The 21615-nt window shown below is 43.1% G+C and overlaps 1 protein-coding gene across 8 annotated transcripts in view; it reads right to left on the bottom strand.

Moving 5' to 3' along the window:
- Positions 1-21615, bottom strand: part of EPHA5 (EPH receptor A5) — a 196147-nt gene that overhangs the window by 26932 nt on the left and 147600 nt on the right. For 4 of the 8 annotated variants that reach the window (XM_063422494.1, XM_063422492.1, XM_063422489.1 and 1 more), the window contains 2 exons: positions 19167-19326; positions 15045-15147 (listed from right to left, as the gene is read on the bottom strand). In XM_063422494.1, the coding sequence (XP_063278564.1) occupies positions 15045-15147; positions 19167-19326 (263 nt within the window). Of the gene's footprint in view, positions 1-15044; positions 15151-19166; positions 19327-21615 lie in introns of all 8 variants that reach the window. The other 4 variants (XM_063422493.1, XM_063422491.1, XM_063422488.1 and 1 more) reach the window with 1 other exon arrangement.

A 21615-nucleotide genomic window follows, 5' to 3' on the forward strand; every position in this document is an offset into this window, starting at 1 on the left:
ACGCACACACATTTAAAAATACAAGATGAGATATGTAGGATGCACAGATTATATATATGCCTGTCTTTCCAAGGACCTGATAACATAACTGGATACGGGAACTGGATCAGCCTTACAGCAAACCACATGAACATGAGACTGAAGGACACTGCTTGGTAGAATGAAAAAACTGGAACAGACACCTGCAAGCCAGCCAGTATGCAGTGGAATCACTAGCTGGCACACCTCAAAGAAAGCCTTAGGCCACTAGGAAGACACTTAAAGCTGAGAAACCTCTCTTCCATTGCTTCCATGATTTTTGAGCTAGGGGCATGTGAGCACTCCAGCATCACTCACAGCAAGGAGGAGCGTATGATTAGCAGGAACAAAACTGCAATTAGGAGGAGGCAGTAACAGGCATCTGCATGAAACATGCCCTCAGCATGAAGTCCTATTATGGGGAACTGCTGTCTGCCTGCATGCAAGGGGCCAAGCAGCCCTTTGGCTATAGGATTCTGGCACCGGGTTTGGGAAATGATCACAATACAGACAAAAGCCCGGACACGATGAAACACCACCACTGAGCTGGAGTCAGCAGAGCTGGATGCTCGACAGTTGAGGAGGGGAAAGGCAACATGAGCTTCTGGGGCTATTCTGGAGAAGAGGAAGCTTACCTTGGGGACAAAGGGAGACCTGTGCCACAGGGAGAGGAAGGGAAAAGAGATTGCAAAGGTTGTGCAAGCGCAGGGAAACAGATCAAGAAGGCAAGAGAAGGTTGGCAGGCAGTCTGGGAGTGCAGGCAGGGAGATAAACAGGTTGCACTTAATAAACAGCCAGGCTACACATGCAGGGCATGATTTCAGCAGCAGCAACCAAGCTGAAACCATAACACTTTGAATGCAAACCCCACAAGAACAGCACTGAGGTGCCCAGAGACGTGGCTCAGTTATCTGCATGTTGATGCTCATTGCCTTGCTCTAAAAGCAGCAGCACCATTTCCTGAGATGGGGTCCTGTAAAATTAACTCAAAACCTAAGCACTAGGTATACATGGAGACCCTGGGAGTAAGGGTCATTTCAAAACACATTCTGGTGTTCACAAGCCCTTGGTGAGAATGGATTCTTCTTCTTCATCATATGACCTCCCTTTTAACTAAATAGAGAGATGAGTCTCAGTATCAAGTCTCATTTCAGGCAACCCCAATTTTTTATGCTGCAAGTTGCCGAAGTTATATCAGCTTTCTGCAGAATTAATTCTTCTGGATGGAGGCATATGACTCAATTTGCTTTTAAAAATACACAAATATGTCAATTCATGCTTCTATCAAATAGTAGTATAGAAGTATCTGATACTTCTGTTTTGCCTTTTGGAGCAAATGCTCTTATCTATTCTTCAGGTTTGGAGTACTTTGCCTGTAGAAATGCTCTTCTAACATCATCCTTTCTATGACCTGCTTCTCCTGATTCTTTGGCCATAAATACGGAGGAGACAGAAAGATGCCATCCCCTGCATGCAGTGATCCAAGCACACCTTGATGCACAACATTCCCTGTTTTACTGCCCACGGACGCACTCCAAGGGCCAATGCAAACCAATTGGCTGCAGCTGCCCTGTTCTCTCGAGCTGGGTAACACATACAGCAGCACATCACATTAGCATATGAAATCAGGCCCTGGGATGCCTGAAGCATCGTTAAAACAAGCCTTGACAAGACACATCAAAGTGAAATGGCAGCTAGTGGACTGTGACTGTCAAGCAACAGTTGGGTGTCACTAATAAAGCTTGCTGCAAAACCTGCTATCACTTGTGCCCTTCACACACTTTTTCAGACTACCCAGTGTCCATGCTGACTGGGGCCAAACTGTGCTTCTTCCATTCTTGACCTTCGATGCTTTAAATAACACACACAAGTATTTTTTTCCTCCTTTCTTGCCCAACTAAATCCTACAGAAATCTGCAATTTTGGGTTAACAATCCATAGTCGGTTTGTGAATCTTACTGGCAGACCAAAGTATCTAAATATTGTGGCTTTGCAATATATTTTGGGAGAAGAAAAAGAGCTCAATTGTTTGTGAAATAATCCATTTCTGCATGTGCATTTGCTCTTGATATTTATTGGCTGAGCTGCGAGTCAAAAGCTCTGATGGAAGACTCATTCTCTAGTTTATTATCACTGTACAAACCATAGATTTCCTATATCTTTCCTGTACCACGCACAGCAAAAGCATAAAGATCCCAACGCTCGCTTCATCTCCCACCGAGCTGGAGACACTCAGCCAAAGAGTTAACGTAATTCAGCAGCACACCTAAATCTCAATTCATTTACTCCTGTTGTGGGTTTGTCCCAGTTTCTATGTGGAAAGCAGATGTCTTCCTTGCACAGCTCTGTGTTTTTCAATAAAAGTATCAGAGTTAAAAAGGAAAGTGAGACTTTAAATATTCTTAAGACATCATGTCTTATTTAAAAACTACTTGCAGATTGGCAGGCAGCTCGTAAAATATTTATGGAGCAGATTATAAAAGTGAAGTTGTAAAATGATCCCTATATAGGTTTATAAAATATAAAACGGACAGGTAGAAAGATGAAGAATCCAACAGGGAAACCAATGCCCACTACCTTGCATGACAGAAGCCAATTCAGAGAGAAAAATCCTTCACGAAGTGAGACAGAAAGATGCTCGCTCTCCCGGGACTGATGGAGATTCTTTTGTTTCTGCCCTGTGTTCTGGATGCCCTTGCTGGGTTGTGTGTGACCCTTTGGCCAGTCGAGACATTCCCCTAAAAACCACAGAATGCCCAAGGGGAAGAGTTTTCATCTCCCTAGCTAGGGCCACCATTCTGGTCACAACCCAGGCAAGACACAGCCAGGGGACTGTGAACCCAGACCTTGGATGTTGAGCCCTAAGTGCTGTTGTGGAAAAATCTTCATACACTTTTTTTACAGGCATAGGCCAAAGCATTTCACCACACAGCCAAGGCATTACTGGAAATGCAGGTGGGGACAGCATTGAGACATCCCTGATGAGGAAAGGGACTTCACCTTGCCAGGTGCAAGTCAGTACCATCGAATAGGTTGTGCCCTGAAGCAGCATGCAATCTCCCATCCCATTCTTGCAGAGACTTATACATGTATTTAATCTCTTAAATATGAGATAAATGAAGCATATGCACTTCTCTGAAACAGAGACGAAACACCTTTTTCAGGGGTGAAACCTTCACTCAGAAGCCTGTCTTTTACAATAAGTCAACTTAGAGGAATGCCTCCAACCCATCTCAAGCTGTCACTTTACAGTAGTTTTGCAAGGACTGCAAGGTTGTTGTTTACAAGGGGTTAGTGCTTATTTCAGACTATTTGTCCCAAGATGTTAAAGCAATAAATGTGCATACGTGTTGCAGGGCAGGATTGTGTTCCATGCAGAGGAACAAACAAACATGGATCTCTCCATCTGGCCAAGATCCTGTCGCCTCAGCTCATGTGTGGAGACAATAACTTGCTCGGTAAATAGCTTTTTCCTTGATAAACAACGCTGATACTGAGAGCCAGAGGCAAAAGCCTACCACTAGTGATGTTATTCTGTGTTCAGCATTTGCCTTTGTTGATTGCAGTCTGAGGATAAATTCAGTATCAAAAAACCAGGGAATACTCAAGGGCCTGGTGTAAACTGAACTGCTTCTATACTGAAGTTGCTTTCTGTTTTTCTGTTTCCTTTCTTCTTGCAGATCAAAAGAGCAGTAAAGGGTCTGGTGATGACAAGCAAAGACCTTTAGCTCAGTTCAGGAGATACAGGAGATGGCTGGCCTGAGAGGAATGGGGCAGATTCCCTTCCAAAGGGCTGCAGGCTCACAATCTTCTCAGCTGCTTTCCCAGCACTGCTGTCCCCCTCTACACTGTGTGACCCCATCTTTGACCTCTGTTTAACTTGGATGCCTTACAAAGGAAGCTTCACAAATCCAGCAGTGGTATTTTTAGCCTTTGGTCTTTCCCTGCCTTTGCACTGAATGACTCCCTGCTTTCCTAAATCACCGCCAGAACAATTAAAAATAATTTAAACAAGATACCGTTTTCCCCTCTTGCAGGAAGCTCCCTCTGAAGTGATTTCCATAAATCTCTCTAAAGAGGTTATCGTTCCTTCCCATAGCACAGCCAACAGCCTCTGTGCCTTGAAGTAACTTTTCCCACTTCCCCCTCCCAGCCTGCTGCTCCATTAGTCTCCCTGCACCTTGGGAGGAAACCTGCACAGGGTGTTTTCCAGGTCAGCCAAGTTTTCCTTTTGTGTCTCTCTTCTTCACAGCCATCCAGTCCAATCCTGGTCTTCTCTGAGAACTGTTTTCCATTGCTGTCATGCTCCAGTTGGGAGCCTTGCTGAGGACGTTTGAAGCATGACTTGCAGCGAGGGGCTGCACATGCACGGGTACCACGGGCATGACAGACAATAGAAGTACTTTAAGATCTTCTGTCAGGGCAATCATTGCCAAAACAAGGTCAACATACCAGAACAACTTTTTACAGGCACACACTTTGAGCAGAGCATCCTTGCTTGCTAATTCTACTCTTAAGCACAAAAAACCCAGTAGAAAATGCTCCACCAGGAAGAAAAACCAAAACCCACCCCTCCTCCCAATCAAAATAAAAATACAACACCAGAGGACCCCAGAATGGTCCACCTTAGCGTCTGCTGTGCCCCACAGCAAGGGACTGCACCAAGACCCAGCTATCAGCATGCAAAGCCTCAGCATTCCCCAGAAAACACAGCAGCAGAGTGCCACACCTCTCACCAGCTATGCCAAGAAAACTTCCCAGCTTAACAATGCACATGGGATATCTCAGAAGTTCTGTGGTCTGAAGCAACTATCTGATGGGGATGGGGATTACATGCGTCTCCTAGGAAGCTTAGGAAGATCTCTGCCCACACAAATATTACAGTTGATTCTTCTTTGGGAAGCAACTCAGCTTGCATCCAGTCAAACCAACAGAAGTTAAAATCACCCCTCCTTTGACTAGTTAGAAAAGAGGGGAGAATACAAGAGAGCAGAGAGTGGTGAGACAGCCCAGATGGTGGCAGAACAGGACAGCATGCAGCATGGACACGCACCTCAGAGATATGTCCAATGCTGCTGGAGCATATCGTGGGCAAGCATCACCATGTCATTGCTGTGTACATCACACGCTGACATGTATGTTCATGACATACACTTCATTCCACTGACATGCATGTCACATGCCACTAAATACCATTCCGCTCCCGCCTACCCCCTGCCTCATTTGGGGGCACATCACCTCCCCCCGGCCCCTTGGGATGACAAGAAGCAGAACTTGATGGGTGTCCAGCATACATGGGGTTTTATTAGACACCCGCTGCAGTGTCTGGATTGATCATGGCGTAACATAGCCAGGGTTTTGCCCCTGAGATCGCTGCTCTTGCTGAAGATACACTCTGCTTCAGATCACGCTATTTCCAGTTGTTGAGATAGACAAGTTGGGTACAGAGATCAGATGAGAAAGTGATTTCCAGGCCAATACAAGAAAGGAAGGGAGAGGCAGACTGTGCACAGAAAACACGGACGGAGGACACGAAGTAGGAGCCAGCACAGGTGGGAACACTGACCATGTTAGGCTCGGATAGGCAACAGCACGCAGAGAAGAAGCCCACCCACAGCCATGATCGCAGCAACTGAAAAGCAAACAAAAAGGCCCAGGATAAGGAATAATCCCACCGCCCTGGCAAGGTGCAAATACATTCACAACATTTTTATATGTATTTCTTCCTTCTTATTGCTATTATTATTTGAACCTGAACAGCCTGGGCTGCGAAAGTTTCATGGCATGTGCTATTGTTGGTGAAACATGCCTTGGGGAGAGTGTCTAGATCCCGGTGCTGTGAAGCAATTAACCATGTGCTTCCTGTATTGGAGTACCACCATCAGGATTAGTGACGCCACCCATGTGCTTAAACTTAAGCACCTGCCTTGAAGCAGGCAAAGTGACTTTTTTCCCTCAAGCACGCATGTGGTACAATTGCCTTTAGAAAAGGAAAAGCACTAGATGAATACGAGCCCTGCTTTTGCAGATCCTTATCCATGTACTCACAGCGCACTCTCTGCATCTCCTTGTATCAGTGAAGTTTTGCACACGTTAGGTATCTGCAGAAGCAGGACCTTGTGAGAGCATTCAGCTTCAATAAACTCAAAATACCGTGAGCTGAAAGGCACTCCATGCACCCACAGCTTGCCTTTGAAGGCTGCCCAGCCATTACTTTAATCAGACAATGGCTTTGCCTGGCATCAGTTGTCAACTCAATGTTGGCTGCACCTCAGTAATTGCCCTTTATCCTTGTCAGAGAACTTGCACAGGCCATTTTTCTGTTATCAAATCTATTAAGTTAGTTCATCCTGGAAAAGAACATAGTGTAGAAGAAACAATAGGAAGGATTTCAGTACAAGCAGGAGCCCACTGGTGCAGGTATACTCCTGTTAATGTCAGCTGAAGACATCTTCATTTCTCCTCAGTCATCACAACAAATCACTCTTGAAAAAAATCCCGTGCACGTCAGAATTTTATACAGGATGACTTACAATGCCTAAATACGTTAAAATAGTTTATTTAGACAAAATTAACATTCTGCAACTCCATTGCCTTAAATTATGATGCAAAATAACTTCAGGCATGCAATGATTTACAGAATTATACACTGGATTATGTGCTTACTTAAATTAAAACTGGTGAAGAATGTCTTCTAAGCTCCTTTGCATCAGCAAATCAACTTGCTAACATTTTCTAAACAGCAATGCCAGTATCTCTAACTATAATTAACAATATTTTCTATTTTCATAATGCCCCAGCTTGTTCAGCCATTGGGAGCAGATCAGCCTTCACTAAACCACCTGCAGATCCAAGTGAACACCAAGTTAACACCAGAGATCCAAAATTCAAAGGCACACAAAGGGAACCTAAGCACTATATACCTTGAGTCAATTTTGCCATTTTCTTCTTTTAACTTTGCAGGATTTGAATGCAGTGAACTGGTGCATCTCCAGAAGATCAGTTTGGCTGTGACCCTTCAGCTTATGTTTCAGCCAGGAGGCCCTTTTCCCCCAGGCATTTTCTAATGGTTGCTGCCACCAGACCTTCCCACAGCTCCACACCACTCAGCATGCCCAGTCAAAGTTTTCCAAACAACTGTTCCATTAATCTGCAAAGCAACCGCCTCCTTAAAACGAAAAGAGCTCAGTGCTTCCCTGAACAAAGAAAATTCTTTGAGACCTCAACTGCAACAGGACTACTCTGAGACAAAATCAGTTGCCTGCATTGAATCCAGAGCATTTCAGATCTTACTCTCTTTATATGGAGTAAAAAAGAAATATTCAGGTGCAAGAGACATGTACTTCAGTGAAGCCTTCCTCCTAGAAACCCATCAGCTGTGCACTTATGGTCAAATGCTCTGAGGTTTAGCATGAGGGGCAATCCTGAGTTCTAGAAACAAACTAAACTGTATCAGCAGACAATAAAATTCACTTTCTGGTCCAAGGAGCACTTGGACAGGTAAGTGAACTTACTAATTGGCCTGAACAGTCAGGACAAAGGAAGATTTATTACTACTTGTGTTAAAAGGATGGCTTGATTTGGCAGATAAACTTCAAAATATAACAATCGCGAGGCAGATAGAACCAATGTTAAACGTGAGCAAAGCCATCTTGTGGCCATCAGATTTGGGTGCCTGATGGCTTCTAGGAGGGGCTCAGTCCCCACCTCCTCATTTCCTGTGGGGCTTTCTTAGTCTAGAAACTGAGGAGCTGAAAGCAAAAGCCTTCCAGACAAGATCAAATGCTGTGGATAAGATTAAAATCCCGTTTAATGGAATACAGCCAGACCTCTCCAGGGTTTTAAGATCTTTAGCCAGAAAACTGACCTATATTGGAGAGCAGAGTTGAACCCAGCACTGCATACATCAATTTAATCTGCAAACTCTCCCCCAACCTCACTGAATCAACCAGCAAACTATGAGGAGAGCGAGTGGGGGCTACTGGTCAGGAGCCCCTCTTCAGGATAACAGATGACATGTCCACATAACAGCAAAAGTCACTGAGAAAATACCTGCAGTGTTAAATCCCCTTTGCTGGGAAAGAACAGGCTCTGAGGTGACACCATCTCCAAAAGCCAAGCTTGCTTGAAACAAGGTGTGACACCTGCTTCTAGCCCTGACTTCAAGGAAAGAGCTGCAGATGGAAAAAAAAATGTAGAGGAGCCTGCAGCTTCAGTGACACCTCCAGGACCTCTGTGGCCTCCTGGCACTGCCCTGCTCCTCAGCCAGCCCAACTCTGCTGCTCTCAGTTATCTCAGGCACACAGAGACAACACTCCTCCAGTTCTAGCTAAGGTGACCCCCACAAAGCTTATATGGTTTGCAAATCCAACTGTCCAGAGAGCAAACTTTAATAAACCTGTGTGAGGAGCACTTATCAACACCCTTGGCATTGTTTCAAACCCTGGGCTTGGTTAATGAAATGCATATATATCATGGGCCCCAGCAACTGTGCCTGCAATTAATGTAATTAATTTACCACAAGTCTGTAGATGACCCTTAGAGCATTTGGAATTAAACTACATTTTTAATGTCTAGATAGAATTCAGAGAGGCTATGCCATATATAGATGTGGCTTTTAAGGGTTGTAAGTTGAAGTCCTGGAATCATGATAAATGAAAGTCTCGTTTGTTGCTTTTAATAAGCTGTTCTAATGGGATGTTCTTCAGAGGCTTGCAATTAGAGACTGAAATACTTGAGGGTGCCTGGGAAAGTTTTTCTAACCCTTCATACAGCCTTGAGTGATAGTAATGATTGCTCCCTGCATCTCCAGGTGAGGAGGCCAGTGCTACACCTAGCAATTCCTGAGTCAACATGCTTTGAGCATCAGAGAAGTAGCATTACACACTGTAAGCTTCTAGGAATATATTCCCACTTCGTCCCAAAATATACAAATGTTTAAGGAGTCACCTGCTCTTCCTGCTGAGCTATCCTAGTTAAAGTGTGTCTCTGCACTGTTTGAGAAAAACTGAGAATGCAGAAGGCCAAGCAGATGATAGGTATGCAGTCACTATGGGGAAGGAAAGCAACGTCTTCAGGGAAAGGAACTGCACTTGGAAAGACCTCTGGCATTATACTTTTCTATGTCTAAGACATAAGAAAGCAGTGATAACCTTTTTTCTAGATAAGAGGCCAAGTGCTGCTACATGGCGAAGTCCCAGGAGAGGTCACGCTTCTGATTTCAAAGCAAGGTGAAATATCCACATATTCAGAAGTGCAGAAGGACCAGAGTCTGACTTCCTTCTTCACTCTCTACCCACTCCACAGCCCAGAGAGACACTGTAAAATCTCTCTTTCAAAGACTACACACACAAAGGGTGCTCAGCAGGGGCCTCAAGCTGCTACAAAATCCAGCTTGAAGGGCAGCCCAGTTCCTTTCTCCAAGCAGAAATAGGACTTGCATAATACCATCAAAGAAATCACCTGCAAGAAGGCGAGGAGATTTCACCACTTACTGCTGCACTACCCCCCACTTTCTCTGCTCAGACAAAGCTTATGCTGGTTGCTTATCTGTTCATCACAGTCCTTCCAGCCCATTCCCTTGGCTGCTGCCAGAGGAGCTCAGAAATAACTTGGAGCTTAATTACAGATTTGGTCAACTCTCACCTTCTGTCTGGGCTAAAGTCATCTGAAGGCAGATTAGCCTGGGTCCTTAAACCCATCTCAAAACTGCAGAGCACAGACTGCCTTGTGGAACCTGCTGAATTCGCACTAAGCCAGAAAGTGTTTAGAAAAGAAGAGGAATGAGGTGTTGGAGCAGCCAAATTTGACAAGCTGATCTTGACAGGATGATAGAGACGGGTGTTACGGGCACCGGGACGTCCACAGGGGCTAGGAAGGTCTGACCCTGTGCACTGGAGCACCCTCCCTTCAGAGAGCTGCACACCAGTGCTGCTCCTCTCCAGAAAAATGTACCAGCAAAGAGGCTGTTAATAGGACAGAAGCAGAAAAAGCCTTGACCCCAGCAGAAGCAGGACCAGACCCTGCCTGCTCCTGGTGGATGGGAATTTTGACTTGGCAGAGCAGTAGCTTCCTCTACAAAATCCTTCCTCTTGTCAGGTGAATCGTAGGGAATATTTGGCAGTAGGCAGCATAATAAAGTGGCTATAAATCACAGGAGACAATGTCCTGCAGGAAGAAGGAAGAGCAGGCAAGAATGTAGAGATAAAAATCCTTTAAAAAGTCTCAGCTAACAAAAATTGTGACTCATGATGGAAAAATTCTCTATGAAAACCATTATCTATAGACTGTCTCCCATTTCCTAAGGAAATATTGAAAAAGTAAACTATTTTAAGCCCTGACACAACTTGGAAAATAGGATGGGGAGAGACTGTGGAAAAATTAATCCATTTTGACCTTCCACATCACAGAAGTCTGTAAACACAGACTCAGGACCTAGGATATCCACCACAATCTTTTACCCTCTCTATTCCCTGAAAGTCACTTTTTAACACGATGCACATATTTGTGTCCAGAAAGTAGCCCTCTGCCACCACAAGCACAGATATTTATAAGTCTGAATCAGCTAAGGTCAAGGATGGATACGCTGGTGTAAGAGCCTCTAATTGCCAATACCCAGGTGGCAAGATTTGTCTTTGCTTTGTCTTTTGGAGGCTTGTTCCTTGCCAGAAGGAGACTTTCTATATATTCATGACACAGGGCAACTGGCAGCTTTTTGTTGCTTCAATTTTTTTTTCCCTAAGTTCTATGAAAAGCTCCCTCTGGTTCTTTGCAAGATCACTTGAGATGGAAAGGTCATCCATAATGGGTGGTTGGCTATAAATGCAATGCACAGTTGACTTGGCTGTTTTGAACAGCTTTTGCAACATGCACAGCATTGACCTAATATCTTGCCCACTTTACTTTGTAAAAGCTCATGCTTTTGTTTAGTGCTATGAAGTTTGAAAGCTTGGGGGACTGGAGGGACCAGCAACTCTTAACACTCACCCTAAGACCTTGTTTGTTTTGCAAAGAGGGCTGGGTTTGAAGGACAAAAGAGGAGCTGGAGCTCTGGAGCAGCTGGTCTCCTCCCCAAACTGCTGAAAATCTGGCTCCTTACCTCAGTTTGTAGGGACAAAAAGACTGATGCCACACAACAAGAGACTGATGCAACAACAACTGAGGCACTTTACTGCTCCCTGTGAGATGGAGTGCAAAGATCTTTGTCACTGGACTGTCCGACACAGACTTTAAAGCAGAAGTCAGTAATGATTTTAGATTAATACATACTTCAGTCAGGAACAATAATGGTGATAGACATCTAATTCAAGCAATGCCAGGAAAGCAAAATTTATAGCTTTGCTCTGTCTGTAAAATGCACTGCACTTTTGAGAACACATAATCCTAACAAAACAAAGATAATAACAACTCTGTGTTCTTTAATTCAGTACGTGTGGCTAGTTTAATAATAGATTTTCAATCCATTTCTTTTTTTTTATCCTGAGACAACTACAGTCTGATTTAGTGGATCTCTTTGATTTGTAATCCTGATTGCTATATTATTAATATGCCCTTGATAACTTAAAAAAGTGATCAGCTGTTTGGCTTGGCATTTATGACCTTGGTCAGAGGACGTGTTATTTACAGGAAGTTCTCTGGAGCATCTGCAAGTAAATCAGCTCTGAAATGCAGCTTAATTGTTTAGGGCAAAGCACATTTAGTTTCAAATTCCCAGGAATCTCCAGCTTCAGACGCAAAGTGCATTTCCACAGATGGATGCTGACATGTGGAAATGCCACCACGACTGTTCAACTGACCTTTGGTTTAGGGCCAGCTGCCAACAGGAAATGCCAAGCTGTTACTTACATTCATTCAAAATAAGCCAGAAAACTGCAGAGACTTGAAAGCAAAAAATAGGGGAAGAGGTGTGGTCCTGCCTTTGGGAGCCTAGCAAAAAATAAAAAGCCTGCAGACTCCAGCAAACTTCTCAGCCCTTCGACTGGAAACTCCTTTCAGAACTGCCAAGAGCAGGACACCATTCACTTGGCACTGCAGAACTGCTCTCAAGCCTCTGCTTGCTGCAGCCTGGGACTTGGGAGGATAGGTGCAAAGAGGTGCCATACAGCATCCTGGGGAGGAATACCCTGAGGCATCCAGGGCCTCTCAGGGACCTGGGAGCACCCTGAAGCCAGCACAAAGTTGCCTATTGGCAAGAGCTGGCCAGGCTCCATCCTCATTGTGGCAGAGCAAGATGGTTTTTCTTCTTCTCTTGCTCTCTTGTATCAACAGAAAAGATAGAGCCTGGGCTTTGCACAGATTGCTTGGTGTGGCAAGCAGTGGTGATTCCAGCTGGAGTTCAAAATAGATGTTTTCCTAATAGCAAATACAGGAAAGAATTAGGAAAGAAAATGCAGCCCCCTGGAACCAGGCACTGGAACAACATAACCACTCCAGAGGTTTAATAGGAAAACATCTTCCAGAAACAGGTTAACTGCTTCAGAAAGGGATAATCCCATGACTTGGAACACGTTTATTGTCCCTACTGTCACAGCAGGAGAGTTACTCCACAAATTGTCTTGAATCCATATCCAAGGCAAAGCAGCATGAGTAACACATCTCTCTGGCATCTCTGCTTTCTTTCAAACCAGAGCAATTTCTTTGTTTTGCTTTGTTTAATTTCAAATTGTGTGTCATCTTTCTGGATTTTTTGGGATTATCCTGCTGTTCTCACGAGTCACTCAATGTACTAGACGGACTTTAAAATTCATAGGAACTCAAACTGGTGGAAAGCCCTGTGGTTTTGAAGTCAATTTTCTAATAATGGACCAAACCTTGGTGCGGGAGGCTTCTGCACCAGCTCCCAATGAGGACTGTGGTCTCTTCAGCTAGGGGAAGTGTTGAAAAGATAAAAATGGATTAGGAGCTCAGCTCCCTGTGTCTGCTATTCCCAGACATCCAGCGTGGCACCACGGAGGTCCCAGAAACCTGCAGCTGCCCGGAGGTCCACAGAGGGAAGGGTAAGTACAAGGTAGGAGGATTAAGGCAGCAGCAGAGGCAGCAATAAAACTCTAGTCAAAGGAGACAAGGGCTTCTATAAGCATGCCAAGAGATAAAGAGCTAAGAGGAAGCACATCCTGGAAAGCACATTAGGCAAGAGGACAGAAAGATGTAACTAATGAGAACTGCTGACAAATGGCTCAGGATTTGCAACTGCTTGCTGAGACTAGAGAGAGTAGCAGTGAAAGAGGACCTGTAAGAGTACAGCCTCCTCACAGGGGTACTGAGCCCTTGCCAGCAACTGTGGAAAGAGCAGGAGCTACTGGCAGCCACACAGTTGTGATTCCCTGTGGCCACAGAGGGATATACATTCCTCCACCTGTCATTCACCCCCAGACCCCTCCTCACAGAGGTGCCAGGTTACATCCATAGCTTCCTTACAGCCACACATGCATTCTCCTGTTTACACCAATACAAGCACACATCCGGGAGGGGGGGAGACAAGGTGCACATCTGCCTGCTCTGACAGAAGAGGAATTTCAATCATAACCTCTAGCCTTTAAGGAGAGACCTGAATCCTTTCTAGAGTGTTCAGAGCCACGTCTTTTGACTACAGCTTTCCTGTAGGCCCTGGTGTGAATTGCCTGTAGCCATTGACTCACCCCGCTTACTCCTCTCCGCTGCTGCCTTCTTCTCATGCACACAGGAGCATTTACTTTTCCTTTTTTAAGCCCAACAAGTCATTCAAAGCAGACAACAGGAGCTTGAACAGCTGAGCTGGAAGAGACTGTCAGTCTCTGACCTTGACTGGAGATGAGTCTGGCAGCACACTTACCTTTCAAGACAGGAAATAACTGTGTCCGTGTCCTTCCATGGATGCCTTATGCCTGGAGACAGAGTTGCTCAGCCTGGCAGGATTCCACTGCTCTGCATTTGCACACTGATACCTTACCTCCTCTGGGAAATAAGACCCTCAGCCACCAAATTCAGTGCAGTTCCTCTGCATCTGTAACATCTCTTAATGCTTACAATATCCTGTAATTTACAGCCACCTTGCAAGAACCTGAGCTTAAGGCAGACCTGTATGATAAAAGCAACTGTGGGCTGATGGGTACCTTAGAAGAATAAGTGTTTATTTTGCACTGAAAACAAATTCAGCCTTATCAGCAGATGTACTTCATTGCTTTGTGGAGTACTTCACATTGCTCGGTATACTTTGCAAATGCACGAAGAATGTTGCATTGTTTGACTACTGCCACTAAAAAAATGTAATAATATACATGGAGAATATGAAAAAAGTGCCTTACATGCTGGCTGCCAAGCAAGTTTAATGTTGCAGTACAAACCTATCCTGATACAAGCCAGATTTTGCCCCAGTACCACAATCTCTTGTTCATCAAAAAATTCCATCAACTTCCATTAGAGTTGTCAGAGATGGTACAGCCCAGCCTTTCATCACTTGCCTATGTTTAAGCACATGAGAAGTCAATGGGATGGTTTAAAGCAGAGTGTTTCCCTCTGTGGGGGAAGCTCTCTGTATGATTTACCAACACTTGGGGAACCCATTAGTATCCTACACATGAGAAATGAAATCCAGATCTGACCAAAATGTGGGGCATTTGGCCATGTCAGTGGGTTCATTCTCATTTTCTTCACAAGTGCTTTCCTGAAGTCAAGTTTTCTCCATGAGCAAAGTCCATTGCAAACTCTGAGTGCAAACACATGGGGGTGAAGATATTTTACCTGTAATAACATGTTCTGTTTATTTTTAAAGGAATGTGAAAACACTACTGCGAAAATTAGGTCAAATAATCAGGGCCAGCCTATGCACAGATGAAAATCACTGGGAAGTGAACTACATCTGTGAGAGTGCCTTTGTCACTCCTGCTTGTCCAAACAGATCAATCAGTCCACCCTTGTGCTGTTTTACAGTGCTACCGCTTGACAGCTTTGTTCACACGCTGCTTTTGCCTAAATCACACCATTCGGCTGGTCAGATAAAAGTTATTACAGAAGTTGAGGAAGTGTAAATACACAGCTTCTTCTCTTACCTTCCGCTGAGAAGGAAACCGATAACAACAGCCAGCAGAATGACTCCCACTGTTACAGACACAACAATTATAGGAATCTGGCTCTGGTCGCTGGATGCAGCTACTGCTGAGATGAGAAACAGAAAATGGAGATTAGGGTTAAAATGACAGTCAGCACTCATCTGAATCTTTCTAGTGAGGCTGCCAGTGAAGTTTCAAGTCTTACCAGTTCGTTTCTTCTTTTACGGTTTGTGTTTTCCCCCTTTTACTGTCTGTTCCTAGTTTGGAAAGGATATGGGTGGAAAGGAAACAAAACCACACGCAACACTAAGCCAAAAACCCAACGAGATTGCATCTCATTGCTGAATTCAGAAACCAAAGCACTTCAGAATGCAGCCTTTGAGTTTGTGAACTCAAGATTTTCTCCCTGAGTTAGCTGCACTAGAAATCAGAGATAAAAGATGAAAACCCAACAGGCTCTCATTTGGATGAAAACCCAACACTCAGAGAGAATATTTATGAAATATTATTACTAACAGACACCAGCAAAATTGACAAGGTATAAAGAATGACCTGCACTTCAAGACGCTATAAACAATTGTAAACTAGCTCCTTGTGGCATCTCTATCACATGTCCATAAGGTGCCCTCTATAAAACAGGAATTTGTCAAGACACATACACTGGTTGGTCTTTTTATTGGCCAAAACTTGGGGAAGCAAAACTCTTCCAGTCCATGCCTTGGAAGGAGCCCTCCTACCAAAAGGCAGGAGACTAAGCTGGTGATAAAGATGCCAACAGAAAGGTTAGGAGAGCTGACTGAGAACTGAGTTTTGACATGGGTCAAGTAAGAGCAGGTGAGCAAGCTCCTGTAGATTGTAAATTGGCAATGCGAATACCACTTGTATCTTGTTTATCTGCCCTGCATGGCAGAGGAAGGAGCCCATTCCCTCCAGGGGTTGGTATGTGGGGTTCCCCAAGCAGAAACCAAAGTCTCCTCACCTCACCCTCTTTGCTGCCACCTTATTTAGCTGCACAAATATAACCACCCCAGGGTACAAATCTCACATCCTCCTTGCAAAACCAGCTCCCTGGCACAGGCACCACTGCTCTGTGGGGGAAAACCTCATTACAGCTCTTAACCTCGTGCCAGCCCAGGATGAAGCTTCATCCACCCCAGAGAGCAGCAGGAATTGATTGTGTACTGAAGAAGCCTTTAACTAAATGACTGAACTAAAAAAGGGTCCTTAGCACAGGATTAACATTATGAAGGCTATAAAATAACTGAATATAGTCCCATATCAATTGTTAAAGGAAAGGAAAGACAGAAAGGATGGCATTAAACATTGATCTTTACTGGGCTTCAATAGATCTTAATTTGGGAGCTCTCTGGTACTTAACAGTGAGTGGGGTGGACCTGGTACAGCAGAGTGATTTCAGAAGGATTGGTCCTGATACATTAAATATTCAACGTTAACTGCTCCAAACCCCTGCCACCATCCTGAGATTTTATTAGCCTCACAAAGTTATGAGGGCTCCTTAAGATGGTGTTTTATTGCTTTCTTGACAAAATAATTAAAAAGGAAAACATTTAAAGGAGAACATTAAGCAGAGATTGGTGTTTTCTTGCACAGCTCAAGGGATGGGGAAATGAGATAAATTCTGCTGTGATCTATGACAGATGAAAAGCCTGACTTCATAAGCCAAGCTGGGGCTTGCTGCCATTTAAAGTCAGGGATACACACACCGCCCCCCGCATTACCCCTTCGCAGCTCGGTGATATGTCCCTACTCCTGCCCAGCAGACCAGCTAGGTTAGCTCACCAAACCAGCCAAAACCCAGCTCTTGGCAAGGTTAGTTTTTGGGGCTAGATGAGCTTGGTGGCATCTAGAAAGAATGAAGCAACAAGTGGGTACACCCAGCAATGCCTTCCATTCAAATAATAATTAAAAAAAGCTCAAAATTGAAGCCCTGGCTGTTTCATGGTGCTTTGCAGAATTGCACAAGCAGAGAGAAATATGCAAAAATTCCCAAAATCTGGAAAAAGAGGAAAGTCCAAAACAGCTTATAGCTTTCCTCCATTGCATTTCTCCAGCTGTTGTTGTATAATTCCTCCAAATGTACTAAATATAACTATAGAAACCTTGGGAACTGGAAACAAAACCTGTTGTTCATTCCAAACTACTTGGAGAGTGTTTTTGTTTCTCAGAACAGTCAGTGAAAGGTTTTCATCTGTGCTTGAATAAAAATCATTTGCTTTGGCTCTAACAAGAAGTTCAGGTTTGTACACTGATGTAGCAGTGAGACTTCGATCTGTGCTTGCTTTCAAAATCTCCAGGATGTGCTGGAAAGCAGCGGGAGTCTGGTCACACTCCTGACACTAATATTGACTTTATATAGGGCTTTGGGGAAAAAAGGCTTTTTGTAAGGTTTTAAATGTCAAACAGGGCTGCATTTTGCAAGATGCAAACTGAGGCTTACATTGTATTTCAATGCTATCCAGTATTAAAGTATCTGATTAAGTCTGGTCTCAGCCAGAGCTGGAGTCCAACAGATGGACAACTCCCAGCTCCCAAACTGGGGACCATGTAGTAGGTATTCCTCTGACTATGCCAGCAACCCCTTAATATCAGAGAAGTACCTATTCCTCTGCCTTTAAAATGTGAAAAAGACTGGGATGTGGGTGTAACTAAATGACCCACTGAATTTCTAGTGTATAAAAATATTTCCACGCGATGTCCTCCAGAAGTCCTGATTAACACAGATACTTACATGATGGGCTTTACGAAAGTGCCATTATTTTTGGACCTGGATCATAGATAATAGATACAATGTGCATATATTTCATGTGTTACTCATTAATAGACCAGAACACTATTACTCAAACAACTCTAAGCCACAAACTTTCCAGCTGAGAAAAATGATACAGAATAATTTTTGGCATAACATGATTTGGTTGCTACTTATAGGGCACAATTAATCATTAATACAGTACGAAATACATTAAATAGACTGTCCTTACTACATTAATATTTGCACTGTGATGCAATTTTCACTGTATTAGCTTAATCACTGGCTCCACAGCTACATTTGGAAGTGTATAACAAGTCCTTCAAAATCTATTATCACTTCAAAAGTAGCATGCACTGAAAAGACAACTCACCACCTTCTTCTCAAAGATGATGAATTTTAAATAAAACTGGAGTAACAGTAAAGTATTAATGAATTCAAATTCCCAAGGAAAACACAGAAAATGGTCTCTTTCCCACAGGAATGATCAGTGTATTTCCACCACAAAATTCCTCTTCCATGCATACAGTACAAATATTAATAAATGACAGCTGTACAAACTAAAAGAGAGAAGACTTATTTTCTAGTGGACAAAATTGTATTGGACACCTTGGCAAAATTCTGTATTTGGGACAAAACCAATTTCCCCACAGCTGTGCCTGAACATAGTAGAAAGAGCAGATAAGCCTCACGAGTTCACCCTGCCACGGAATCTGTTCCAGAATCCAGCCCTGGATAATCAGATTCATAAAAAAAAATTAAAGAAAATTTTAAAACCCACAAATGTATCAGGCCAAGAAGAAGTCCTGCACCTGCAGCGCACATTTTTTCCATTTCTGATTACAAGTCACCCTCCTTTTCTTGAGGCTGTGGCATTGGCAGCCAACAGAAACAATTTTTTAACTTGACAGGAACTTTCCCCAAAATACACAAAAGACACTAACACTAGTTCAACTCTTCCCCTTGCAGAGAGGCACCATTTCAGGGTTTTTCCCCCTACATGTAGATATTTAGGAGAGTTCAGCATCCTCTACAGACAGCCTGTAAGGAGCAGGTCCCTTAAATCCCCTCTATCCCTCCTGACAGAAAAGACTCTCTTACACCAGGCTCCCATAAATACAGGATTTTCCTAAGCCTGGAATGCCATAAATTTCTGAAGCCTGAAGATTTCCTGCCTCACCATGAGGAAGCAAAGGACAGATACATCAAGTGCAGAGTCACGATGTGCCCAGTGTTTCCAAAGCCGAGGGATGAAGCCAATAAAAGGAAGCGCTCTCTGCAAAGGTATCGATCCCCTGACTTGTTTCTGGTAAGTGTTGCAGAGACACGGGCTGACAGTAATTAAGAAGACTTACACACTGGGCTGGTTTCGAACTCGAACCTTCGGCTGAAGCCCCCATAGCCGGCAGCTGTCCGCGCTCGGATCTGGAAGACGTACGCCGAGCCTGGCTTCAAGCCGTCCGCCGTAATCGTCGTCTCCTTGGACTTGATGATGGTGTAGCTTGTCTCCTGGTCCTTTTCCCAACACCCCCCCAAAAACACACAGTTCAAACACATAAAGAGTGGCTCTCAGAGAAGACAGACTCGTATCAACCCCCAGAGAAACACTACAAAAGATGACCGAAGTATGCATTTTTGAGGATTTCTTCCTCAAAACCCCCTCTATGAAGGTCATTCCTGCAATACAGACTGTGAGACCTGATTTTCTCTTTTATAATCAATGGTTCTACGAGGCATGCAACTGGCATCTGCAGTAGGAGCAGCTTTCCACTGCTCAGGATGTACACAGCCTGGGGAATGGAAAGGTTTATCATACAAAGATCAATCCCAAGGCACGGGGAAGATAAAACAAGTCCCATCACCTTAAAAAGGGATTTTGATTTACACCAAAATAGCTTCCCAGTAATGTAAATAGGCCTAAAAGAGAATAATATACTACACACTGTACAACTTTATGCCTGCATTTCTAGAACCACCAATTAGATCTTGGGAAGCGAATAATAAACCAAAACTCCTATCAGGTATTACGAAAATACCTAATTTTTGCGTTGTTCTTCTGAAGCAATGAACCTGAAGAAAAATTGCTGAAATAAATCTTCATCTGCATCAGTTTCTAATGTGAAACAGTTCCAGTTCTTTGATTAAAATTTTGTTGAAATGCTAAGCAATTACTCTTAGAATTATTTACTGTAACACATAATCTAGACAAGAGCTCATAAATTAAGGTCTACAAATTTGGAAACTGCTTTTTATTCACCATATCCTCTCAGATCCAAATTACTATGAGTTAAACCAGAGTTTTTAGTAGTTCCTTACCAAGATTTCTGGATAGCTCTTAGAATCTGAGCTCATGTTTCTTTTTTCTTTTTAATTTAATGGCCAGCTTCCCACAGACAGCAATGTGCCTGGCTAAGGCACAAGGAATTTCTTAAATATAAGATTACAAAATTTCTCAATTGTAGCCTGTTTTGGAGAAATGTGTAAGGACACACACACAAATATATATGTGCCCTTTTTTTCTTATTAAGGAGTGATTCCCTCTTACAGGAATGCAGTTTGACAAAACTCAGTTTTCCCAAACATTTAATAAAAATCATTCTTGTCCCTTGGAAACGAATGTGAATTTACCCTTATGAAGGGCTGAAAATGGAGGGGATATAAATTATAGTAGCAACAAAAAATGGATTAAGGGCAATATCCCCAACCTATCTCAACTATGGGTTAAAAAGCAGTAAGTGAATATTAGGTCAGATCTTTGCTTGTATGTCAGCCAGTTAACTTTTCAATACCTTGTTGGCTTCTGCTAAGACTTGGACTCTTGAGCTTTTCTATGGAAAACAATAAACTTCACTCTCAGCCTGAAGAAAATAAATCAAGACAGCATAAACTTGGACTGTCTGGAGCTACCTCTCCACAGAGGACTCACTCTTGAAGAACTATTTGCTGAAGCTATTTTAGACTAGTTCTGGACTACAAATACAACATTTTAAGCCTCCTCTCATGCCAATTTGTTTGAAAACAAACTAAGGAAAATGAAGAAATACACAATTTTTTTCACTTCAATTATTTGCTTTACCTTCTTTTGTTTCTAAAAGCTATTTTTTCCAAGCCATTCCATGGCAAGGATTCAATGTACCCAAACAGTCATTCAAACAAGTTAATAAAATAATTAGTAATGGGTTATTTGCAGCAACAAAATAACCTCATTCTTGTTGTGTACTTTAATCTTCAGCCCTGTTTAAGTCACTCACATATCTATTTCACAAGCTCCCTCATCTGCAAAAATAATGTTGATTTTATCAAATTTGATGGAGAAGATTTATTCAATTCTTTCCCCTGTTTGCATGGATTGCTTGAGCAGGTCCTTCCCACAGTCAGAGAAAGCAGACAGAAGGAGTGAAGATCTAGTCCTGGTCCATGTTGATCGATTTCACCTGGATCACAGATAGAGCTAACAGAATATCTGCCTTAAAACAGAAATTCAATCCCCCTAAAAAAGTGAATTGTGACTCAGTTTCACTATTTTTCTCTTGTTTTCACATAGAAAGCCTGGATGTTTCCGAGAAAAAAAGAACACCTTACCATTCCAGCTAAGGCAAAAAAATTTGCTATTCAGTCAAATCCTGAAAACCTGATTTTTAAAAATCTAAGATTTCCACAGATTTAAGGCCATATCACTCAAAATACACTACTTTAATAAAGTGCATTTGTAACCATTTTTATTTAGATGACATTAATTTTGCAGGAAGAGAACAAGCCACCATTTGAAATGAAGACTAAGAGAGGGAATTTTTGTGGGGAAAC

This window comes from Prinia subflava, chromosome Z (genome assembly GCF_021018805.1).
Source record: "Prinia subflava isolate CZ2003 ecotype Zambia chromosome Z, Cam_Psub_1.2, whole genome shotgun sequence".
Taxonomy (NCBI): domain Eukaryota; kingdom Metazoa; phylum Chordata; class Aves; order Passeriformes; family Cisticolidae; genus Prinia; species Prinia subflava.